Source organism: Amphibalanus amphitrite, unplaced genomic scaffold (assembly GCF_019059575.1).
Source record: "Amphibalanus amphitrite isolate SeventyFive unplaced genomic scaffold, NRLGWU_Aamphi_draft 001450F_arrow, whole genome shotgun sequence".
Taxonomy (NCBI): Eukaryota; Metazoa; Arthropoda; class Thecostraca; order Balanomorpha; family Balanidae; genus Amphibalanus; species Amphibalanus amphitrite.
The window spans coordinates 114587-133934 of NW_024882943.1; the positions used below are offsets into that span (position 1 = coordinate 114587).

The following is a 19348-nucleotide window of genomic DNA, read 5'->3' on the forward strand; positions in this document are numbered from 1 at the left end:
CTTTTTAAAAACAATTAGCGAACAGTTGTGCAATCGCATTCATTTCATTCCCTCGTGGGGATATTGCGTGTCGTGGGAGGGAACTCACCTGTTAAACTCACCTGTTAGGTTTCCACAACCTCGGCTCGTAAAGGAAGGAGTGGAAACCTATTGCGTGCAGAGACGCGCCAATTCCTTGGGTGGGCAGATAGGTAGGAATAGGTATTAGTAATTAGAATATAATAGTTTTGCTTTTTCAGGGTAGGCTGGCTAAGTAGGCAAATTGGATTTCAGTAGTTCGTGATTCTGTCGTGATCAATATTTTGCCAGCTTGAAAAATATTGTCTTCAAATCAGTGCTGCTATATCGATATACCTTGCACTCTATATATGGCCTTGCCTTGCACGCAACGTGGTCATGGTGGTTCAGGTTGTGGTGTCAAGAAGGCTATGGTGAAACAGGTTGACTGCACTTTTTCACAATTTATTTCAGTAACTAATGGTACCTACAACTAGTTTGTATTAATTGATGTTTCAGTTTTGGGAACGGGTCCAGCTGGTTCCGATTCCAAGTTAGACTGGGTCTGACTGGTTCCAGAAATGTCCAGTCGGGTCTGGTTCAAGTCTGGTTCAGGTTCCCAAAATTTTCACCTTTTGCCACCTCTATTTCAGAGCACTTTAACTTGATTCTTGTTCTAGGCATAATTTCACCACTTCACTCACTCCTCTGAGCTGAGGCCTGTTTCAGGGCATGATGCTTAGCTGCCAGTGCAGCAGTGCATGCTAGGATCCTGCCTTTGATTCAAATGGGGGCGTCATCATACTCCGATGCTCTATTATTTATATTGGCTGGCATCATCAGTTCAGCAGTTGCTACTTGTTGAAAAGCAGTGGTTGAGCCCCAGTGGTATGACAACATACCTATGACATTAACTTTTGAACCACACTAGTGAGAGCTGGCAGTGTGCCATGAAATTGGGCCATACCATTACTGGTTCAATCATGCTAGAGAGATCAGTATCTTGCATTTAATTGCAGTACCTATGAAGCTAATACATATCTACATGTGGGATTTTCCTGCCTATCGCTGGTTTGGGCTTGCTGCTTGCTGAACTATTTACAGCTTATTCAAGAGTGCCTTCATTCAGGAAAGCACCTAATAACTCATTCACTATTCATCAGTGCTAAATGTGTGTAGGTACCCGCTACCTATGCATTTTAGGTGAATGTTCAGCTAAAATTCATTGTATCCTTATTCCTTTACAGGTACTTATTGGATTGATAGAAGTTGAAATCTGTCATGGCCAGTGCAGCTGCATTCACATGCATCACCTGTCATGTGGCCTTCTCTGATGGAGAGATACAGAGGGAACACTACAAATCAGACTGGCATCGCTACAATCTCAAAAGAAAGGTATGCACTACTACACATGATATGATGTAACTTACAACATTGCCTTTTGTCTGGGGAATGAACCTGTCTTGTCAGAATAATTTGCCAGTCATAGATAATCCTGTGATTTTTATGTGTTCTTATGGCATCTGCTGAGGCATCTACAGGTGAAGTTTGGAGGTATTTTCTTATATCTATTGGCTTTGTGGCCCATTCTCATGCCGACCAGGTTATTGGCATTGCAGTCCATTGTTTTAATGCATGAGTTCAGGAGCTGCTTCAATCAACTTTTATACCAGTGTTTAGATTAGTTACGGAAAATGACAAGTTGTATCACCTATTTTTATTCTGAATAACCTATTTCCCATCCCCGGGTCCACCCAGGTGGCGGAGCTGCCGCACGTGACCGCCGAGCGGTTCCGGGAGCGGGTGCTGGCCCAGCAGGCGCTGCAGCCGGCGGCGCCGTCCGCTGCCGGGCCGCTCTACTGCCAGCCGTGCCGCAAACCGTTCAAAACCGACGCCCAGCACCGCAACCACGTGAGTGGGAGCGGGAACTGTCTCCCCGCGGAATCGGTGGCGGCTGTGACGTAGGGAGGGGGGGGGGGAGTAGTCTGTGCCCTGTCGGAGAAAATACGGCGGTTATTGTCTTCCAGTGGAGCTGTAACGTGGGAAGTCACAATTATCACACCGAGGCGGTCGTCTCAGCTGCTAATGTAGTATACAACTAACTCTCTGACTGTAATGTCGCTAAATGCCTTGAATACCTTTGCTGCGGTAGTGCTGAATTCTCCACCGGCTTCTGTCAGACTTTCTTCTACATATACCCAGCAGTAACCTGTCAACCTGTTGGATAACCCCGCCCGTTCTCCTGCCCGCCCACAGCTCCAGTCCAAGAAGCACCAAGACCAACAGCGCGCCTGGGACGCGGACGCCGAGGCACGCCAGCAGCGCCTGATCGTGGCCGAACAGAACCGCAAGAACCTCGAGCTCTCTGGCCAGTCGGAGAAGGAAGCGGGAGGGTCCTGGTCGCCGCGACGGCCGCAGCGCAAAGGTACGGTGGACGCATCGCCGATTTTTAACGGAATTTTTTTGTGTCAGATAGTGTATTGGTGGATCATACCTCCAGCATGTGACTGCGTTATGCTGTTTTGTGTTAGGATACTAAGGAGTCTTACTAGTTAATTAGGTACGATGCCTGAAATTGAAAGCCTTTTGATATTTTGTATTGTATTTTCTCTAGCAATAATTTGTTAATGTTCAATGTGCACCTCCTGGCCGCACCTTCGAGAGACTGACCGCCGACCGCTCGTCCCTCCTCAGGCATTGCGCCGCCGCCGGAGCCGGACTCGGAGTCAGACTCGGACGACGACCTGTCGGTGGAGGAGGTCGACTCGGACGAGTGGGAAGAGTGGGACGAGGGCGAGGGCATCCCGCCCTCCTCGTGCCTCTTCTGTCCGCACGCCTCCTCCGACCTGGCCGCCAACCTGCGTCACATGACACAGGCGCACTCATTCTTTGTGCCGGACGCTGAGTTTGTGACGGACATGGAGGGACTGGTCACCTACCTCGGGCAGAAGGTCGGGGAGGGCTTCGTCTGTCTCTGGTGCAACGAGCGGGGCAAGCACTTCACCTCGGTGGACGCCGTGCAGAAACACATGCGCGACAAGGGCCACACGAAGATGCTGCACGAGGGCGAGGTCCTGGCCGAGTACGCTGACTATTACGACTACAGCACCTCGTACCCGGACGGCGCCGACGCTGACTCGGAGCCGTTGGAGCCCGAGCAGCTGAACATGCACGCCGACGGCTTTCAGCTGGTGCTACCGTCCGGGGCCACCGTCGGACACCGCGCGCTGGTCAGATACTATAGGTGAGATACTGCGTGCTGGTCAGATATGATAGTGAGACACCGGGTGTTATACTACAGGTAAGATACCGGGCTGGTCAGAACCTATGTATGTGACACTGTGCGCTGGTCAGATACGGCAGGTAAGACAGCGGACGCTGGACAGATTCTACTGATGGGAGAAGGTAGGATATAAACTGCAGATGATGAGGGGACAGAAATAAAAGACGGGATCACCAACGAAGAGCTGGTTGGTCAGGCAATTCATTTGAAGAATATTCCGCATCAGATATTGAGCAGGCCAAGCATACCACTTGGCTGCGGTGGATGTCGCAACATTGTCAGATGCCACATCCCGAGTTTGGTCCGTGTATTTGTGCATCCCCGGCTGCCGTCAGTACCAGTCCCGGTGTCTGACACCCCTCCCCCACATCCCCTCGCAGGCAGCACCTGAAGCCGGAGAAGGCAGTGGCGCTGAGGAAGACCGGCGCTGCCACCACCGCCAGGGACGTGCTGCACCAGTACAGACTGATGGGATGGACCGGGTCCAGCAAGGAACAACTCAAAAAGTCAGTACGCCGAGCCTGTGGAATGGGGAGGGGAGGGTCGTCATGTCCAATTGGTCGGATTTGGTCTGTGGAGACAATTTTGTGTTCAAACCGTTTTTTCATTTTTACAGCAATTCGATATATGTACCGTAATTGTGTGTTGATTGTGTGTTGGTAACAGCGTCCTTAAGTCTTTGGGCTTATTTATAGCCTTTCCACTCCCGATTTGCGATTCATGATCGCGAACCCAGTATTCCACTTCAGCTGGCCATACACTGCCGTACCCCAACGCCCTCGGGCCGCCTGACGCACCCCATCTGACCCCCGTCTGTGTGTCTGTCTGTGTGTGTGCGACAGGACGGCCCGCGACATGATGGCACTGAGGAGGCACCAGCAGCGCAGCGACATGCGGCTGGGCGTCAAGGCCAACCGACTGCAGAAGCACTACAGAGAACAGAATCCCATGTAGACTGTATCTCAGCGGCAGGTCGGGCGGGGAGGACTTCATCGCTTTGGGACCGTGTGCATCCAGAGTATATGCTGCTCATGTTGAGTCAAGAACATGGGTGTTGTTGGTTTGTACGTGGTCATTATAAGACTATTTTTTGTGCGTTGATGGGTGTACGTGCTGTGGTCGTATGGACGTTGGTCCAAGTGAAAGTGTTTCCCGATTTCGATAACATTTTTGCACTAAGAATGCCGAATATGTTCACGATCCTGACTTCGTACACGGCCTCTGGCAACCAAACTGCGGTGCCAAGAAGGGTAACAATACACAGATTGATCGTGATGCAGAATGTTTTTATTGTTGGTGTGCAGTGGACGGAGAGGGCATATTGTAGTTGGACGCTCATCTGAGCTAGCAGAAACTTGTGTCTGTCGTGAATCATTGATAGGATGAGAACGGCACAATTCACGAAAATGGCGAAGCAAGTTCACAAAACACGATAAAACAGTTGGCTAGTCTAACACTGATTGCACTCGCATCTCACAAAACTTAACACGCCCTCAAAACAAGAACACAGATTAAACACTATCAAAACGGCAGCAGAAAAGCGAGTTTGTGTACAGTCACCAGCAGTTGCTACCCATCACCCCCGGACGGCGGGGGAGCAAGCTACCTCCGCCCCTGCGAGACTAGCGCCGCCATGCGCCAAGAAGTGGAAACACCACGTGACTGAGGCCACGTGAGGGCAGGGTCACGTGATGGAGGGGCGGAGCATAGTAGCTTTTGCGCCCGACACTAACTGAAATGCGGCGCTGTGATTGGGCGCCTTAGCATGAATGAAGCCCCGGCGCCAGAATCAGCCGTTCGCCTTATATGGAAAGTGAGCCTGTGCGTCTCACTGCTCTGTGTTGGTTTGAGAGCCACGGCACCATACGAATTGTGAGCCCCTTTGAACGGGTCACCGCCCGAGGCACTGAGGCGACGGCTGTGCCGAGCAAAGTCTAGCCTGGCTGGAGAGGTGGGCCAGGGCCCAGGAAAATTGCGATCGAGCAGCCACTGGGACTTGGATTGGTATTTGGTATTATTATCTAATCGCGACAAACGATGTCAGCAGCCTCTACTCGTGTCATAGACAGACAACGTGGGCAGTGCCCAATCAAAAGCTAATAAACGATTCAGTCAAGAAGTTGGCGAGGTAACCAGACCCAATAAAAAAATTAATTCGATTTTGGTTGACAAATGACATACAAGCCCGCTGTGATGGACCAAAAAAGGAGCTGAACAGTTCATACAGCTTCTAAAAAGCTCAACGGTTTGAAAATTGTAAAGTTTAATGTTAAAATTCAGCCTGAATGTTTGAACTCTGGTCCGGCGCTGGCAGGAAGCTAATATCGCCACTTGCAATTCCACTGCGTTGTAATATAACCAAGAGTTCTGTGAGAGCAGCAACTGAAAGCCTCGAGCCTCGTTGGGGGGGGGGGGGAACATGTATCACATCACACGACCCTAGCATAGTTGGATTCATATTTTGACCCTTAGTGACCTGACCTCTGTGACCTGACCTGGCATCAGTGACCACTTTAGGCAACATATGTTAGGCAACCAACGCTCCATCGATGTTTTTCGATAGCATGTCTTTTATTTGATGTGTTAACTGACTGTAACGCATTCCTTAGACTAAATCGGTGAAAAACGCTACCTTTGACCTGACTTGTGACGTCATGGGTTGCACCTAGGTCAACGAAACCTGGTAACAAGGTAGTTCCCTGGTGGGGCTATCAAACGCTCTTTGAATTTTCAAAATCGATCGGTAACTTTCCGAGATCTCAGGTGGAGGGCGAAACGGCTGCACCACCCCATCAGGTGGTAGAGTCCGCCAATAGCCCAAGGAGGCGCGGATTATTTATTCACTCATACTGTGTCATTTATTTTGAGAACACCTTTCTCAAGCCATGACATGGTCCTCTTGTAATAGATCGAGATGAGGAGAGTGTTTTCACGCCTCCTTATGCATGGCTCTAGTGTCATTGAGCTATCAACTGTTGGCGGTTTTCGGACAATGAAGGAAGGCTTTGGGTCGTTTTTAGGTTAGATCTTGGGTCAGATCATTTTGCACCCATCTCAATTCGAATCCTTCAATAAATTTTGGTTAAGTGTGTTATTACAATTTCACGTCTTATTTTTTCACATCCGAGGCGCACTTTTCCTAGGTCTTCCTAGGTGTAAAATAGGTCTCTCCCTCTCTCTCTATCTGTCTACCTCTCGCTCTCTATCTCTCCCCCTCTCTCTCTCCCTCTCTCTCTCTCTCTCTCTCTCTCTCTCCCTCCCTCCCTCCCTCCCTCCCTCCCTCCCTCCCTCCCTCCCTCCCTCCCTCTCTCTCTCACTCTCTCTCTCTCTCTCTCTATCTCTCTCTCCCTCTCTATCTCTCCCTCTGTCCCTCTCTCTCTCTCCCTCTCCATCTCTATATCTCTCCCTCTCTCTCTCTATCTTTCTCCCTCTCTCTCTCTCTATCTCTCTCCCTCTCTCTCTCTCCCTCTCTATTTCTCCCTCTCTCCCTCTCTCTCCCTCTCTATCTCTATCTCTCTCCCTCTCTCTCTCTATCTCTCTCTCTCTCTATCTCTCTCTCCCTCTCTCTCTCTCCCTCTCTCTCTCTCCCTCTCTCCCTCCCTCTCTCTCCCTCTCTCTCCCTCTCTCTCCTTTCCTCACAATATTCTCGACTGCCACAGCATTGTAGAACTTGTTTCCAGACAGGTCCAGGCGCTCCCCACTCCGCAGGCCGAAGCCCACACGGCTCAACCGCCCAAATACCCTCCAGCGGATGACCTCTGACCTCGGCGACCTGACCCCAGCCGACCGATCGCGTCCCTCTCCACGCCTCCGCCCCGCTTCCCCCACTACAGCTGCGTAGTAATTGTAGCGTGTGCAAAAGTCACGTGACATTATTTACTTCTGCGGTTTGTTCGGCTGACAAGAGATGGCACTAGTGGTCTGTGGATCAGAGGCGGGGCTAGGTTCTACGACTTCTTGGGGCACACTTTAGGGCAGAAAAGAGTTTTTTTGGCTCCTCATCCCAAAATGCTTCGAATATACAAAAACAAGTTAGATATTCGAAAATCAGAGGACCAAACCGATCGTTTGACGCATCTTGCTCGACTGAGAATTGATCGGTCTTCAAACTGCTGAACAAAAACGAGGTGATTAGTAGCAAGTGCTGGTGACTGTACATTATACACAGCTATTGTCATGGTATAGTCACATGCAAGCGAAACTGCAGTGAAATGGCACCTCAAAATTACCCACGTAAGATATACGTGGGTTCCTTGAGCCACTGACAGAGACATCTCTGAATGTCTAGGTAGGCCATCAAAAGCGGACATAAAACCATGGATCAATGTTATGCATCATAGAATAAAGCGAGAATAACACACCTGCGTCTTGGGACCAGCCCCACGCGAACAAGCGTCGAGCTATTCGTCATACAAAGATGGCAGCTCAAAAACAATTATGCGTGAGGGCGAAACAAGCCACATTAAGGCACACATCCTGCAAAACGGCAGTTGGCGTTTTGTAGAAAAAATAGACCTACTGAAAGCTACCACTCAAGGAAAACACGATGGTCATTGGTCAGCAGGCATCGGTAGGATTGTGATTGCAGGATTGCAAAATCCTGATTGCATTCCTTTTTGGTGGATTGCACCTGGATTTGAAATCCATTCCAAAAAACAGGATTTGATTGCGGATTGGATTGCATCATACTTCCAATTTTTGCAATCCAATCCGGATTGTGTTTGATTAGTGCTTTGAAATGGTTTGTTGCGATTGAAAATTATGAGATCGGCTTCATCGGCCTAATGTAATTTGCTATCAAGGGCTTTACATCGAAACTTGAAATAATTTAAACGCTTTTAATTTAAACGCTCAAATAATATACGCTGATGAACTATATAGGAAGGGCAAAATTACGTATTTTAGGGCGAGTTTTAAAAATATAAAACACTGGTTGGGTAGAGGTTTACATGTGGGGGTGTTTGAGGCAAAACATACAGGGTCTTTCATAATGAATGTTACTTTTGAAAGAGCTATTTCTCAGGACATATATGTTCCTCATGTAATATGTACCATCACATGAAACAGAAACACATTAGCGTTTTTGCACACACAACTTTCATTTTAATACTCCTCAGGAATTTTCCACTGATCGCCCTTAATTAAGGCACACGTTTCGGCCCTCTGATGAAGGTGTCGCACCCCGCGCCTCACAACGTCTGGGTCCAGGCTTCCAGCAAACCCTTCCAATGTGGTTCGCAGTGGATGGCTGCAGGAGGGTTTTGTCTCAGATCAGCCAATGCGACTCCCCAAAACCAGTAGTCCAGCGGGGAGAGGTCAGGACTCCGTGGTGGCCATGGTCGCTCGGTGAGGCGGCTGATAACGCGCTCTTCGAAATTTTCGATCAGCCACTGGCGCAACAGCTGCCGTGGTGTGCACTGTGGCACCATCCTGCTGGAACCACAGGCCGTCTCTTTGAACCTTGTCCCTGACCTGAGGCAGAAGCATTCCTTGAGCAGCCTGAGGTAAGCCACCCCGTTCAGTGTTGACCCAGGGGAGAGCCAATGGCTGAAGACTTGTCCGTCGACCGTAATCCGTAATGCGTTTTGGTGGTGTCGACATACTCTGCTTTTGCGTGAAAGAAAATTGGCGTTGTGAATTTTTTTATTTTTTGGAACAAAACCCTAATCAATTTGCAATAATACGCATATAAAATTCACGCGGAAGTGATAAATTAAGAGCTCCTAACTAAATGTTCAAAAGTAACATTCATTATGAAAGACCCTGTATTTCCCATAAAATACCTGTGCCTTAGAAAGGAATTACTCGCAAGACTAGGTACTAGAAATGGGGGATTTGGGGATGGAGGCACGGCCCTATGCCCCCCTCCCTCCTTCAGATCCTCTAGTGCACATAATAATACAACAGGATTGCAAAAAAAGGATTGCGGATTTGATCACAACCCAAGTGAAAAAAGGGGATTGCGGGTAGGAATGCAATCCACTTCGGCACTAGGAATGTGGATTGGGAATGCAATCCTTTCAAAAAGGATTTTACCGATGCCTGTTGGTCAGTCATGTCGCAACCTGACCAAAACCAACTAACTCTACTAAACACACCGCGATACAACCCCCGCTGCTGTCCTCAGATCCCGAACTTTCAATCTGTTATGCCAATCGGTGTCGAGGAAAACGTCATTCTGAGGACGGCAACTGCAGCCGTCGTTCCCCGCCATGGTTTCGCCAGTTTAAATTCCTTCACTTGACTGAGTAGTTGTGCAGTGTACAAATACTATCTACCAGTCGCAAAATCGACTGGTGCAAAATCGACTGGTACACGACGCGTCACAACTACCCCATCGACCCCCACAGCCACGTCAACCCCTCCCTCCCTCTCACCCCTCCGTCGCGAGCTCACGGGTCCTCGGGACGGAGCATCAGACCCCTGGGGAACACCTGTCTGACATTGACATTGATCCGGCTCCGGCTCAGGTACTCTATGACCGGGTCCGTGCCGCCGCCGCCGCCCCCGGACTCACACTCACACCGGATGACGTCACGGTGGTGGGTGACGTCACCGTTGGCCGCGGCGGCCACCCGGGCCAGTTTCGGCTGGCCGCAGCAGTCGGCACTCAGCTTACGCTTACCGTCGTGCCATCTGTCGGACAGAAAAAGGAAACGGAGGAATGGCCAGTGTCCGAGCCCAGAGGCGGTGATGGGATTGATGGGGATTGGGGAGGCGAACGACTGTCAAAACACTTACGGGTTCCCACAGAGTTAATAAATCCGAGGCAAAATATCTACCCCCTCCCCCCCCCCCCAACAACACACGCAGACAAACGTCATTCATCCCACGGCATCCACCCCACATTCCCTACATCCTGCTACCTCGGTCTAGCCAGCTGTCCGGTCTCACTCACCTACCGTCCGCAGCCAGCAGCAGCCGCAGCACGGCGTGGTAGCTGGACCATCAGCCCCTCCCCGGCCCCCGCGGCCCGCACCCATCGTGCAGTTGTGACCGCTCGGGTGCCCCGGCCCTCCTTCCATCCCTCACCCGCCGCGCGTCAGTAGCCGCTCCGCCGTCCCCCTTCTCCTCACCCACTATGCATCGGTGGGAAGTCAGATCCCCTCGTCCCCCTGACCCACCGTGCGAATGTAGCCCGTCAACCTTCCCCTTCCTCATCCACTGTGCGCCTATGGCCGATCAACTCTCCTTCCTAACCCACCGTGCGTCTGTGGCGGGCATCAGGCGCGGCACGGCGTGGTAGCTGAGCCGACTGGGGCCGGCCATCACCAGCACATCTCCGCTGCGGAGGTAGAGCGCCACCGGAGCCTGGCAGCGGTCCCGGCCGCCCAGCAGGAACACCGCCGACTGGCCGAAACTGGTGGCAGGTGGGGGAAGAGTTAGAGACGACGAATACAACGCCGACTGGCCGAAACTGGTGGCAGGAGCGAGAGAGAGTTAGAGGACAGTGGTAGGGTAGCCGAAACTGACGGCAGGGGTGGGGTTAGACATGGACGGTGAGAGCACGGTAGAGTAGCCGAAACTAACCGCAGAGGACTGAAAAGAGAGCGGTGAGTGCCTAGAGGGATGGTGTTGGATTTTAGATATAGGTTTGGTAGACCAGGGAACAATATGTGAGACCGAGCGAGGGATATGATGAGGCGGGTAAGCTGCAGTCATAGTGGGTTGAGTAAACTAGAGACAGTTGGGTGTTTAGAGGTTGGTTGGTTATACTTACATTATCTTACATGTATTACATTACATAACATTACATTATCTTACATGTTGGTTATACTTACATGTATATCGATTGCAGTACCACGTCAGCATGACGAACAGAACTACCGCTACACACCAGAGAACGACTAAGTCACCCTTCCTGTGCAATTACCTCCTAACTCCAAGATAAGGGGTTTGGAGACTATATCGATAAACCAACACACAGAGACGATATCAACAAGCGGCGACAGCGCGAGTATCGCCCCACCTCAGGGAGAGGAGCGGCGCCGTCATGTCCCACTCGGAGTGGTCCGTGTGCGGCGCCAGCGTCGAGTCCCAGTGGTAAAAGTTGACGATGGCCGCCTCTGGCGAGTAGCTGGGCCAGCCGACACATCCGGCCAGCAGAGAGGCCAGCCGGGCCAGGTCGGACGGGAACGGCGAACGGTCGCACAGGTTATACAGCTGAAACGGAATAGTTATACAGTTGAAATGGACTGGGAACGAGCACACATCATACGACTGAACTGGAACGCACACAGTTTTATTTGTACGCATTACATCAGTGATTGAGAACTGTGACTATATTTCACAACTCTGACTCCTTATGCAGACCATCCTGGTGCCTGGCACTACCGCCTACTGAGCTGAATTCCTTCTACTTTCCGGCGTCATTTATCCCATGTCTCACCTCCCCCGCCCGAAAAAAAAAAACAGACGCGTCAGACATCCAATGGTCTCACCTACCTTGGTCTCCCAGTCGTGGTGGAACCCGAGCGTCACCCAGCGCAGCTTCTTCAGACGCTCCCAGTCTGCTCCACTGGCGGAGACGGCAGATTGAGCGGTCAGACACCGGTCGGACGACTTGGAGATAGTTCAAAACAACACATAATGTTCCCAGGCATAGACACCAAGTATTTGCGATGTAACCTGTCCCCACCAACAGATTTTTAAGTCATATTGCATAAAGACTAGCCAAGAAGGGTAAAACAAAATCTTAATCGCATACGGGACGATCGAAGATATTTATAATTCGCCACGAGCCTAGCCTGTTTCTCCATCGCGCTAACCGGTAGCACAGCTTGGCGGCCACTCACTCGAGGCAGTGTTTCCACCAGTTACCGCCAGGTGGCAGCAGACCCTGGGCGTCCAGGTTGGTCTTGTTAGGGTGACCGGGCAGGTCTCGCACACAGCGGCCGGCCCAGTGGCGCTGGCCGGCCGGAGTGAACGGGTTACGTAGCAGGATCATACCTGCCAGAGAGCGAGAGCTTTTGTCAACGCACGACATTACAGAGGATAGAGGAAAACGGCGATCCATTAAACATCGGGTTACGTCCACCCGTCACGGGAGACATCAGGGTAATGTTGATTCCTCATGGGGGAAAGCGAGTAACATCGGTCTATCATGGACCATACAATTTTATTGTTTTCTGTATGAGAATTGAGAATGCAGATTACCCTATAAAGCAGCCTGGGAGGCAATTTAAAGGATGGAGAGTAAACTTGATCAGCTTGAACTATTAGTGTGACTTTGACACAACTATAATTTTCAATAATTGGTTGAAAAGTAATGAAGTTAAAGGAAGTTTGATGGGTGCAAAAAATACTAGAATGACAGACAATAGGTAGCTAAAGCTGGGAGAACCTTATGACAATATGCTCCGGTTTCACATACCTGGATGTGATTCCAAGGAGAATGCCTTCCATTCTTGTGGGTGGATCAATCCCAGTTCTTGGAAGGCAGTGGGATCATCTGGGATCAGCAATTGGTACGGTTTAACATTCCCCTGAGAGCAGTCAACAAAGTGTCAGCAAAAGGGAGAAACGACTTGCTTTGCAAGTTGCAACTCAGTTGACAAATGGAACACATTTTGATCAGGAATCAAATACCTAGGTATCATGAAAGCTAATGTTTGTCAAGCGATAATGTGCAGCTTCTTAAATCAAATTAAATTAATAAAGCATCCAGAACTGAGCACATTGCTATGTTTGATTACCAAATGGTTTGAAAATAAAAAAGCAGTTTATACAAAACAGTTGCAAAGTAAGCTAGGTCTGCAAGAAAAGGAAACACTGTCACTCCAAATTCTAGATTCTGATACACTAGCAGATAGTGCTAGTATGAGTAGATGGAGTAGACTACTATGAACGTCAAACCCCTTGAGACCCCACTTTTTTGCGATAATTTTTAAATGCGTCAACTTTCGTTGACAATATTCTGGCAATGTATGTTTCAGAACCTGCCGAAACTTTTATTACTAAGGTATTTTGACGCCAAACGATTATGGAAGGTACTTCTCATTCACTCGTAATGCTAAGGTCAATTCAGGCCCGGGCAGAGGCTTGCGCTCGGCCACACTCGAGCCCCGCCACCAGCGCCATCTGCTCTAAATGCCATCTACCAGCGCCCGCTACCGCTATCAGCTACCGCCCACCATCAAGCCTGAATGGAGCGAGAGACGCGAGTGACCGGTCGCCGGGCAAGGAGCGCCGGAGGGGTAGGGCGGAGCTTAGCGCTGACGTCATTGCGTGGCTCCGCCCCATGAGCGCGTAGCCTCTACCCAAAGAGCAGATTCGTTCCGTGAAATTTAACATTACGAGTGAATGAGAAGTACCTTTCATAATCGTTTGGCGTCAAAATACCTTAGTAATAAAAGTTTCGGCAGGTTCTAAAACACACATTGCCAGAATATTGTCAACGAGAGTTGACGCATTTAAAAATTATCGCAAAAAAGTGGGGTCTCAAGGGGTTTGACGTCCATAGTAGTAGATGTAGATGGGTGATTTACAGAGCACTTACATGCTGATGCAAGCCTTCTGCTTCACATTGGTCAAAGTCAATGACATTTGAGAGATCAGGTGGGGGCTTTCTTCTTTTGAAGTATTTGAAACCTTCTCTCATAAGATCTGGGCTGTTGTTTTCTGGTAGACTCGGCTCTGCTGATGCAGAGTCTCCAGTTAAATCAACTTCCATTGCACTATCTGTATCCATATCAATTTCTGGAAAAGCAGAGCATAATTTTATGGTCAGTTGAGGATAACAAGCATTGTATACCTAACTAGCATTTCACATTTGCTAACTGTCTGATGGGATTGGGTTAAAACTGAACATACCAAATTTAGCTATTCATGTACTTTGTTCATGAGTTCAGTGGTAAGAATCTGGTTCCCAGCCCAGACGTTACAGTCCATTACTCCAGTCCATTACACCCTGCTTTCGCAACACAGCTTAGTGACATTTTGGTTGTTCTGTTTAAAAAATATTGAAAATATCCGCAAAAAAATCCAACCTAATCCAAAAAGTCCCGAAAAATATGAAAGAAATTGTTTTGTTGACATTGGAATAGCTGACTTTCTATTTCTATATACTTATACTTACTTATACTTATAAAATGCGGAATTTAGGAAGGCCTTTTGGCCTCTTGGATCCGGACGTGACGAGCTTTGTGTCAGTGTGTCACTGCATCAGTCGTTGGAATGTATGGTGAACTTGGCGTGAGCCCAGTGTTCGTCAAGCCTGGCCTTGAAGCTATTGACTGAGGGCGCATCGACGACAGCGGATGGCAGAGAGTTCCAGTCGTTCAGGACTCGTATGCTGAAGGCGTTCCGCCGCACTCTGGAGACAGCTCTTGGCTTGGACAGCTTCCACTCATGCCCTCGAGTTCTGGTCGTCGTCGCCGCAGTGAAGAACTGAGATGGGTCAACATCCACTCCCCGTCGAAGCACCTGGTAAACCGAGATCATGTCGCCTCGTCGGCGCCGATAGTAGAGCGATGGCAAATTCAGGCTCCGGAGTCTCTCCTCGTATATGACGTACAAAAAGCAAACTTTAAAAAATCGAGCCAGATAGCAAATTATCAATAATTTTTGTGCACATATCATTAATTTGTGATTTAGGTTCTACATTATCAAGTGCTTCATGTATTTATTTTAGTGAGTTGCTATCCTAATAATTGCAATGACGTCACTCAAAATATTAATTTAGAATCTGACAAGTTGACTATTGGCACTACTGCGCAGCTGTTTTGAGAATAAAATGCGTTCACTAAATCAATGTACCCATTCCTGCATGCAATACTAGGTAGTCAATATTAGGTGGAGAAAGCAAAACATGCTAATTGGTAGATATGTATTGCTGAGCAAAAAGTGGATAAAAAGTACTAAGGAAATTTGATGAACGCATCACCTTTGAGCATTCATTGCGACAGCCCTTGTTGATTTCAGATGCGCCCTGCACTACACGTCCCTGCTCCCCACTCGCCACGACTCTGACAAAGCTTTGAAAGAACGGAGCGCCTGAGTCACTTTATACGCGTTTTGATCATAGAAATGTATCATTCAGAGAAAATTTGTGTGAAAAGCGGAAGCCGTGAGAAAAAGAAATATTAACGGACATACCTAGGTACCTATTTGCGGCAATATAAAGGCAAGTGCATGTAAACGGCGGTTGCGCTTCAAATCCCTTCATTTTCTTAGGTTTATATAGGGCCTTGCTTAGGTTTGTCAGACATACGGAATAAAAGCACGCAAACGATGCTAGCTCGTATGAAGGTAACCTTCATGCCTCCCCAAACTGCATGCACCATACATGTGAGCGCCGAATGTCAATTCAATCCCATCGTGAGAAGTGTTAGGCGCTCCCGGTGGAACAGATGCTGCATTAGTGCCTTTAATCATAAGATCGGCCTCTCTCAGTACTGAATGAACCCTGTAATGTGTAAATCGATGCGCTCGGAAACCTCTACGGGTACCCATAACCCAATAATGCACCGTTTAATTTCCTTCGGACAGAACGTGGTGGTGGTGTTACTGCATGTGACAATCGTGGTTTTGTGAATATAGTACCTACCTACGTTCGTGGGCCGCATCATCTTCCTATTCCTCATGACCCATAACGCACACTTTACAGTTTACGCGAGACGCTCCGCATCTCCGCCTACTTCTCTGAACACTACGTCAGAGGCATTGCCACCCTTCTACGGACGGCGGCTGATGAGTGACGTGAAGCGAGTGCAATCGCCGACGCCATACCACTTTTTGCGTCGGCCGCCAGCGCATCTCTAAACGATGACGTAATCCGCGACCAAGGCCGCGCGGCGCGGGGCGGCCTGCGGGCCGGCCCAGACTGTTCCGTACGGCGTACGGGCCGTCCCATCCGTCTGGGACGGTGCGGGCGGGAGCAGCGCAGTACGCAGTCGGCGGCACAGAGCGCAGGGTGGAGCGGCGGCTGGTGGGAGCCGCCCGCCAGCGAGGAGCTGAACCAGGGGAGACCGCCCGTCTTCGACACATCGGCACTGCACGTAAATAGGTCAGAGAACGGGGTGGACGTAATCGGGGATAGACTGTGATGGTGCTGAGAATGCAGCGTGGGTGTTATGTGAAATGCGTCATATATAGGTGTAATTGCGTTGTCATGAGCGAACGTCCAAACTCCATACTAGCCGAGCGACACTGTCGTGGGTCCATCTGAGATGTACCCCTCACGTGACCTACCCCTTACCCCATAGACGTCATAATGCGTCAATGTAAAGTGGCATGGCGCGGGCGGTCCTAGGATTTCATGTGTTTCCTTGCTGACGATTAGGTATTATTGGACATTGCATGTCACATGTAATTAAAAATCACCGAAGGCTGCTTAGTTTTGTTTTAGTGCTTCTCTGATTTCGAGTTATGTAGTCATTCAAGTCATTCCGGGGGCGTAACTTTCTTATACAAGATGCAGATACTTGAATGAACAAATATCGAGTAGCTCTGATTCACGTTTGAGCATCGTAACACTCTCGAATAACACAGAGTACAGTACCCTCTAAAGATTCATCGTTTAGCCAACATACTGGTGAATTACCTAAATAAGAATACGCAGTACCATTCTTTTGGGCTGGGTTCAAAACCGCACTGCACGCCCGTTCATGCGCTACGTCGAACGTCCCGACTTAGTCATTTCCGATTCAACACAGGCCACAGCTATCGGATGACGTGTAACAGCGACTGAATGGTGACTGGCGTGTTGCGCACATTTGCATTCGCTTCTCACATACCCGCCAACCCTAAATCGGTGTCAGTGACGAATTCTTCACTCAAACGTGACATTCCTTCACACTGAGCTGCGATGTTTCTCTGCACTCAGGCACGATGTCGGCGACGAACGGAGGCGACGGGACCGGTCAGCCTGCCGTGGTGAGCGACCAGCCGACCGCCCTGGCCGGTCAGACCACCGAGGAGGGTGTCAAACTCAAACACTACGGTCCCGGACAGGTGGCCCCGCCGCCGCCCCCGGCGGAGGACGACTGCTGCAGTTGGTGCTGCGGCACGTCCGGCAGCGGCGGCGGCGGAGTGTCCAGGAGCCACCAGACCAACTACGGAAATAACCAATACATGTTCGCCAGTAGCGGCAACGACAGCGGCTGGAGCGGCAGCGGCGGCGGAGACGACGGCGGCGGCTGCGACAGTGGCGGCGGAGACGACGGCGGCGGATGTGACAGTGGCGGGGGCAGCAGCTGGGGCGGAGGTGGTTGTGACAGCGGCGGCGGCGGTGGCGGCGGAGGCAGCAGCTGGGGAGGCGGCTGCGACAGTGGCGGAGGCAGTAGCTGGGGCGGCGGATGCGACAGTGGCGGCGGCGGCGGCGGAGGTGGCTGTGACAGCGGCGGCGGCGGAGGTGGCTGTGACAGCGGCGGCGGAGGCGGAGGCTGCGACTAAATATGCAGCTGACGGGTACGAACTATTGCTTTGTGATAATTACTTTCATACGCACCAATTTTCAGCTGAGGACAAATAAATAAACACGTCACTTAAGCCCATTAGTCCAATTAAGCCAAGGCTAACGGTGTGTGGGAAGAGACGCCGGAAGCACACATCGTTGGGAGTCAAAAGCGAGAAAGAACGGTCGTTTTTCAATGCCCACGAACTGTTCATGCTTGTATATAGGGCCGCTCACGTTCAACTCAGAGGATATTTAACAATGCCGCTTATGCGCTATTTGAAGCTTACGAGGGGGTATCGAAAAGTTCTGATCATCACCATGAATTAGATGAGATAGAAATCTGATTTTTTTACATGATGTTCATTACTCCTTTACAGGTCACCACACACGACCGCAAACTTATTGTATCGTTTCTTCAGCTGCCTCAGGCGGTCATTGCAGGACCTTCGCACTGTCCCGTAAATCACTACTCCACCTCATCAATGACGTCATTTCTGTCCATAAAACACCGTCCATAGTGTGGATTCTTCATCTCCCGTAACAATCAAGAGTCAGTTAATACCTGGCCAGGTGCATTTGTTAGATGCGGTAGGATTTGATGTCCACATATGTTGTTTCTTCAATCGCAGCTCAGGACGAATAGGCGGGGGCGCTGTCGGTGCGGATAAAACATCTTTCTTGGGCTTTTATGCGGCGATTTTTCTTGAGGCCATCTCGCAACTTCTTCAAAAGTGTGCAGTAGTGCTTGCTTATCATTATCCGACCATCATCAAGACAGTCGGTAATGACTATCCTACGCCAGATCTAGAACACTGATAGCATTGATCTTCCATATCGGCTTCTGCATCTTCGTCTTTTAAGAAGGACAGATGTGCCGTGCTTAAACTTCTTGATCATCTTTTTGTCTCTGGATCATACACCTAGACCCATCATTCGTCACAAGTCATCAAATGATCGAAGATGTCTTCAATTTCCTAAAAGGCCTAGTTTTCATTTCGAAGGGCCAAGACGCATTTTTCTCCTGAACAAAGTAGACACACGAACTTCTAAACGGGCTGACTCCTTTATCGTCTGTAGTTCTTCGCTGATAATATTTTCAGGCACCGCCAGCATCGAAACCTTTCTGTTGCACAATCATCTGAAAGGTCACACGACGATCTGTAAGGATGAGGTCCTCCACTTCCTGCACAGCAGGGGTGAAAAATTGTGTCGTTTTGTCGTTGTCGACGACAACCGAGAAGACGATCTTATGGCGACCACGCGCAGCGCCTGAACTGATTCAGACCTCCCGCCTATGCGGTTTGAAGCGCGCAATCCATTCGTCTCTGCCCACCCAACCCAATCGCCTCTGTCCACGCAAACCATTCTCTGCCCCTCCCCCATCAAATCGACTCGCAGTTCTCGAGTCCGTTATCACCCTACGCGGCGGCATCTCAGTGGAAAATTTCCTGGTAGCTACAGACATATTCCAAATCCCCGTAGCTATTTAGTATATACTGCGTCGTTCGACCATCGTTCGGACGGCCGACCGGCGACCCTTATAAAGGCGACCAATGACATACCAAGTGGTCGCCGTGGTTGTCCGCTGGCAACACGTGTCTGGCAAATCTAGTACCTTCCAGGACTCGGCCGGCCCCTGCCCGCACCCTTCAGCGCCGCCCCCCGGCGGG

General features: G+C 49.9%; 3 protein-coding genes across 12 annotated transcripts; 2 read left to right on the plus strand and 1 right to left on the minus strand.

Moving 5' to 3' along the window:
- Positions 1 to 46: 46 nt before the first annotated feature.
- On the plus strand, positions 47 to 4555 carry LOC122373144 (zinc finger protein 622-like). Of its 8 annotated transcripts, none has more exons than XM_043350954.1 (7): positions 47 to 90; positions 1245 to 1392; positions 1756 to 1908; positions 2254 to 2422; positions 2692 to 3241; positions 3661 to 3786; positions 4123 to 4555. In XM_043350954.1, exons 2-7 carry the CDS (start codon positions 1279 to 1281, stop codon positions 4232 to 4234), a joined length of 1224 nt encoding a protein of 407 aa, XP_043206889.1. In that variant the 5' UTR covers positions 47 to 90; positions 1245 to 1278; the 3' UTR covers positions 4235 to 4555. The 8 variants fall into 8 exon arrangements, with proteins under 8 accessions (XP_043206889.1, XP_043206885.1, XP_043206884.1 ...); XM_043350950.1 differs by having other exon boundaries at positions 60 to 79; XM_043350949.1 differs by having other exon boundaries at positions 65 to 191.
- A 2786-nt stretch (positions 4556 to 7341) lies between these two features.
- LOC122373146 (nucleic acid dioxygenase ALKBH1-like) lies at positions 7342 to 14775 on the minus strand. Of its 2 annotated transcripts, none has more exons than XM_043350959.1 (8): positions 14358 to 14775; positions 13779 to 13978; positions 12654 to 12765; positions 12076 to 12229; positions 11726 to 11798; positions 11250 to 11443; positions 10485 to 10640; positions 7342 to 9916 (listed from the first exon to the last, which is right to left on the minus strand). In XM_043350959.1, exons 2-8 carry the CDS (start codon positions 13968 to 13970, stop codon positions 9673 to 9675), a joined length of 1125 nt encoding a protein of 374 aa, XP_043206894.1. In that variant the 5' UTR covers positions 13971 to 13978; positions 14358 to 14775; the 3' UTR covers positions 7342 to 9672. The 2 variants fall into 2 exon arrangements, with proteins under 2 accessions (XP_043206894.1, XP_043206893.1); XM_043350958.1 differs by lacking the exon at positions 14358 to 14775 and adding an exon at positions 14269 to 14272 and having other exon boundaries at positions 9276 to 9916.
- Positions 14776 to 15889: 1114 nt separating this feature from the next.
- LOC122373148 (loricrin-like) lies at positions 15890 to 17770 on the plus strand. Of its 2 annotated transcripts, XM_043350963.1 has the most exons (3): positions 15890 to 16286; positions 17106 to 17422; positions 17456 to 17770. In XM_043350963.1, exons 2-3 carry the CDS (start codon positions 17111 to 17113, stop codon positions 17672 to 17674), a joined length of 531 nt encoding a protein of 176 aa, XP_043206898.1. In that variant the 5' UTR covers positions 15890 to 16286; positions 17106 to 17110; the 3' UTR covers positions 17675 to 17770. The 2 variants fall into 2 exon arrangements, with proteins under 2 accessions (XP_043206898.1, XP_043206897.1); XM_043350962.1 differs by having other exon boundaries at positions 15893 to 16286; positions 17106 to 17770.
- Positions 17771 to 19348: the final 1578 nt, after the last annotated feature.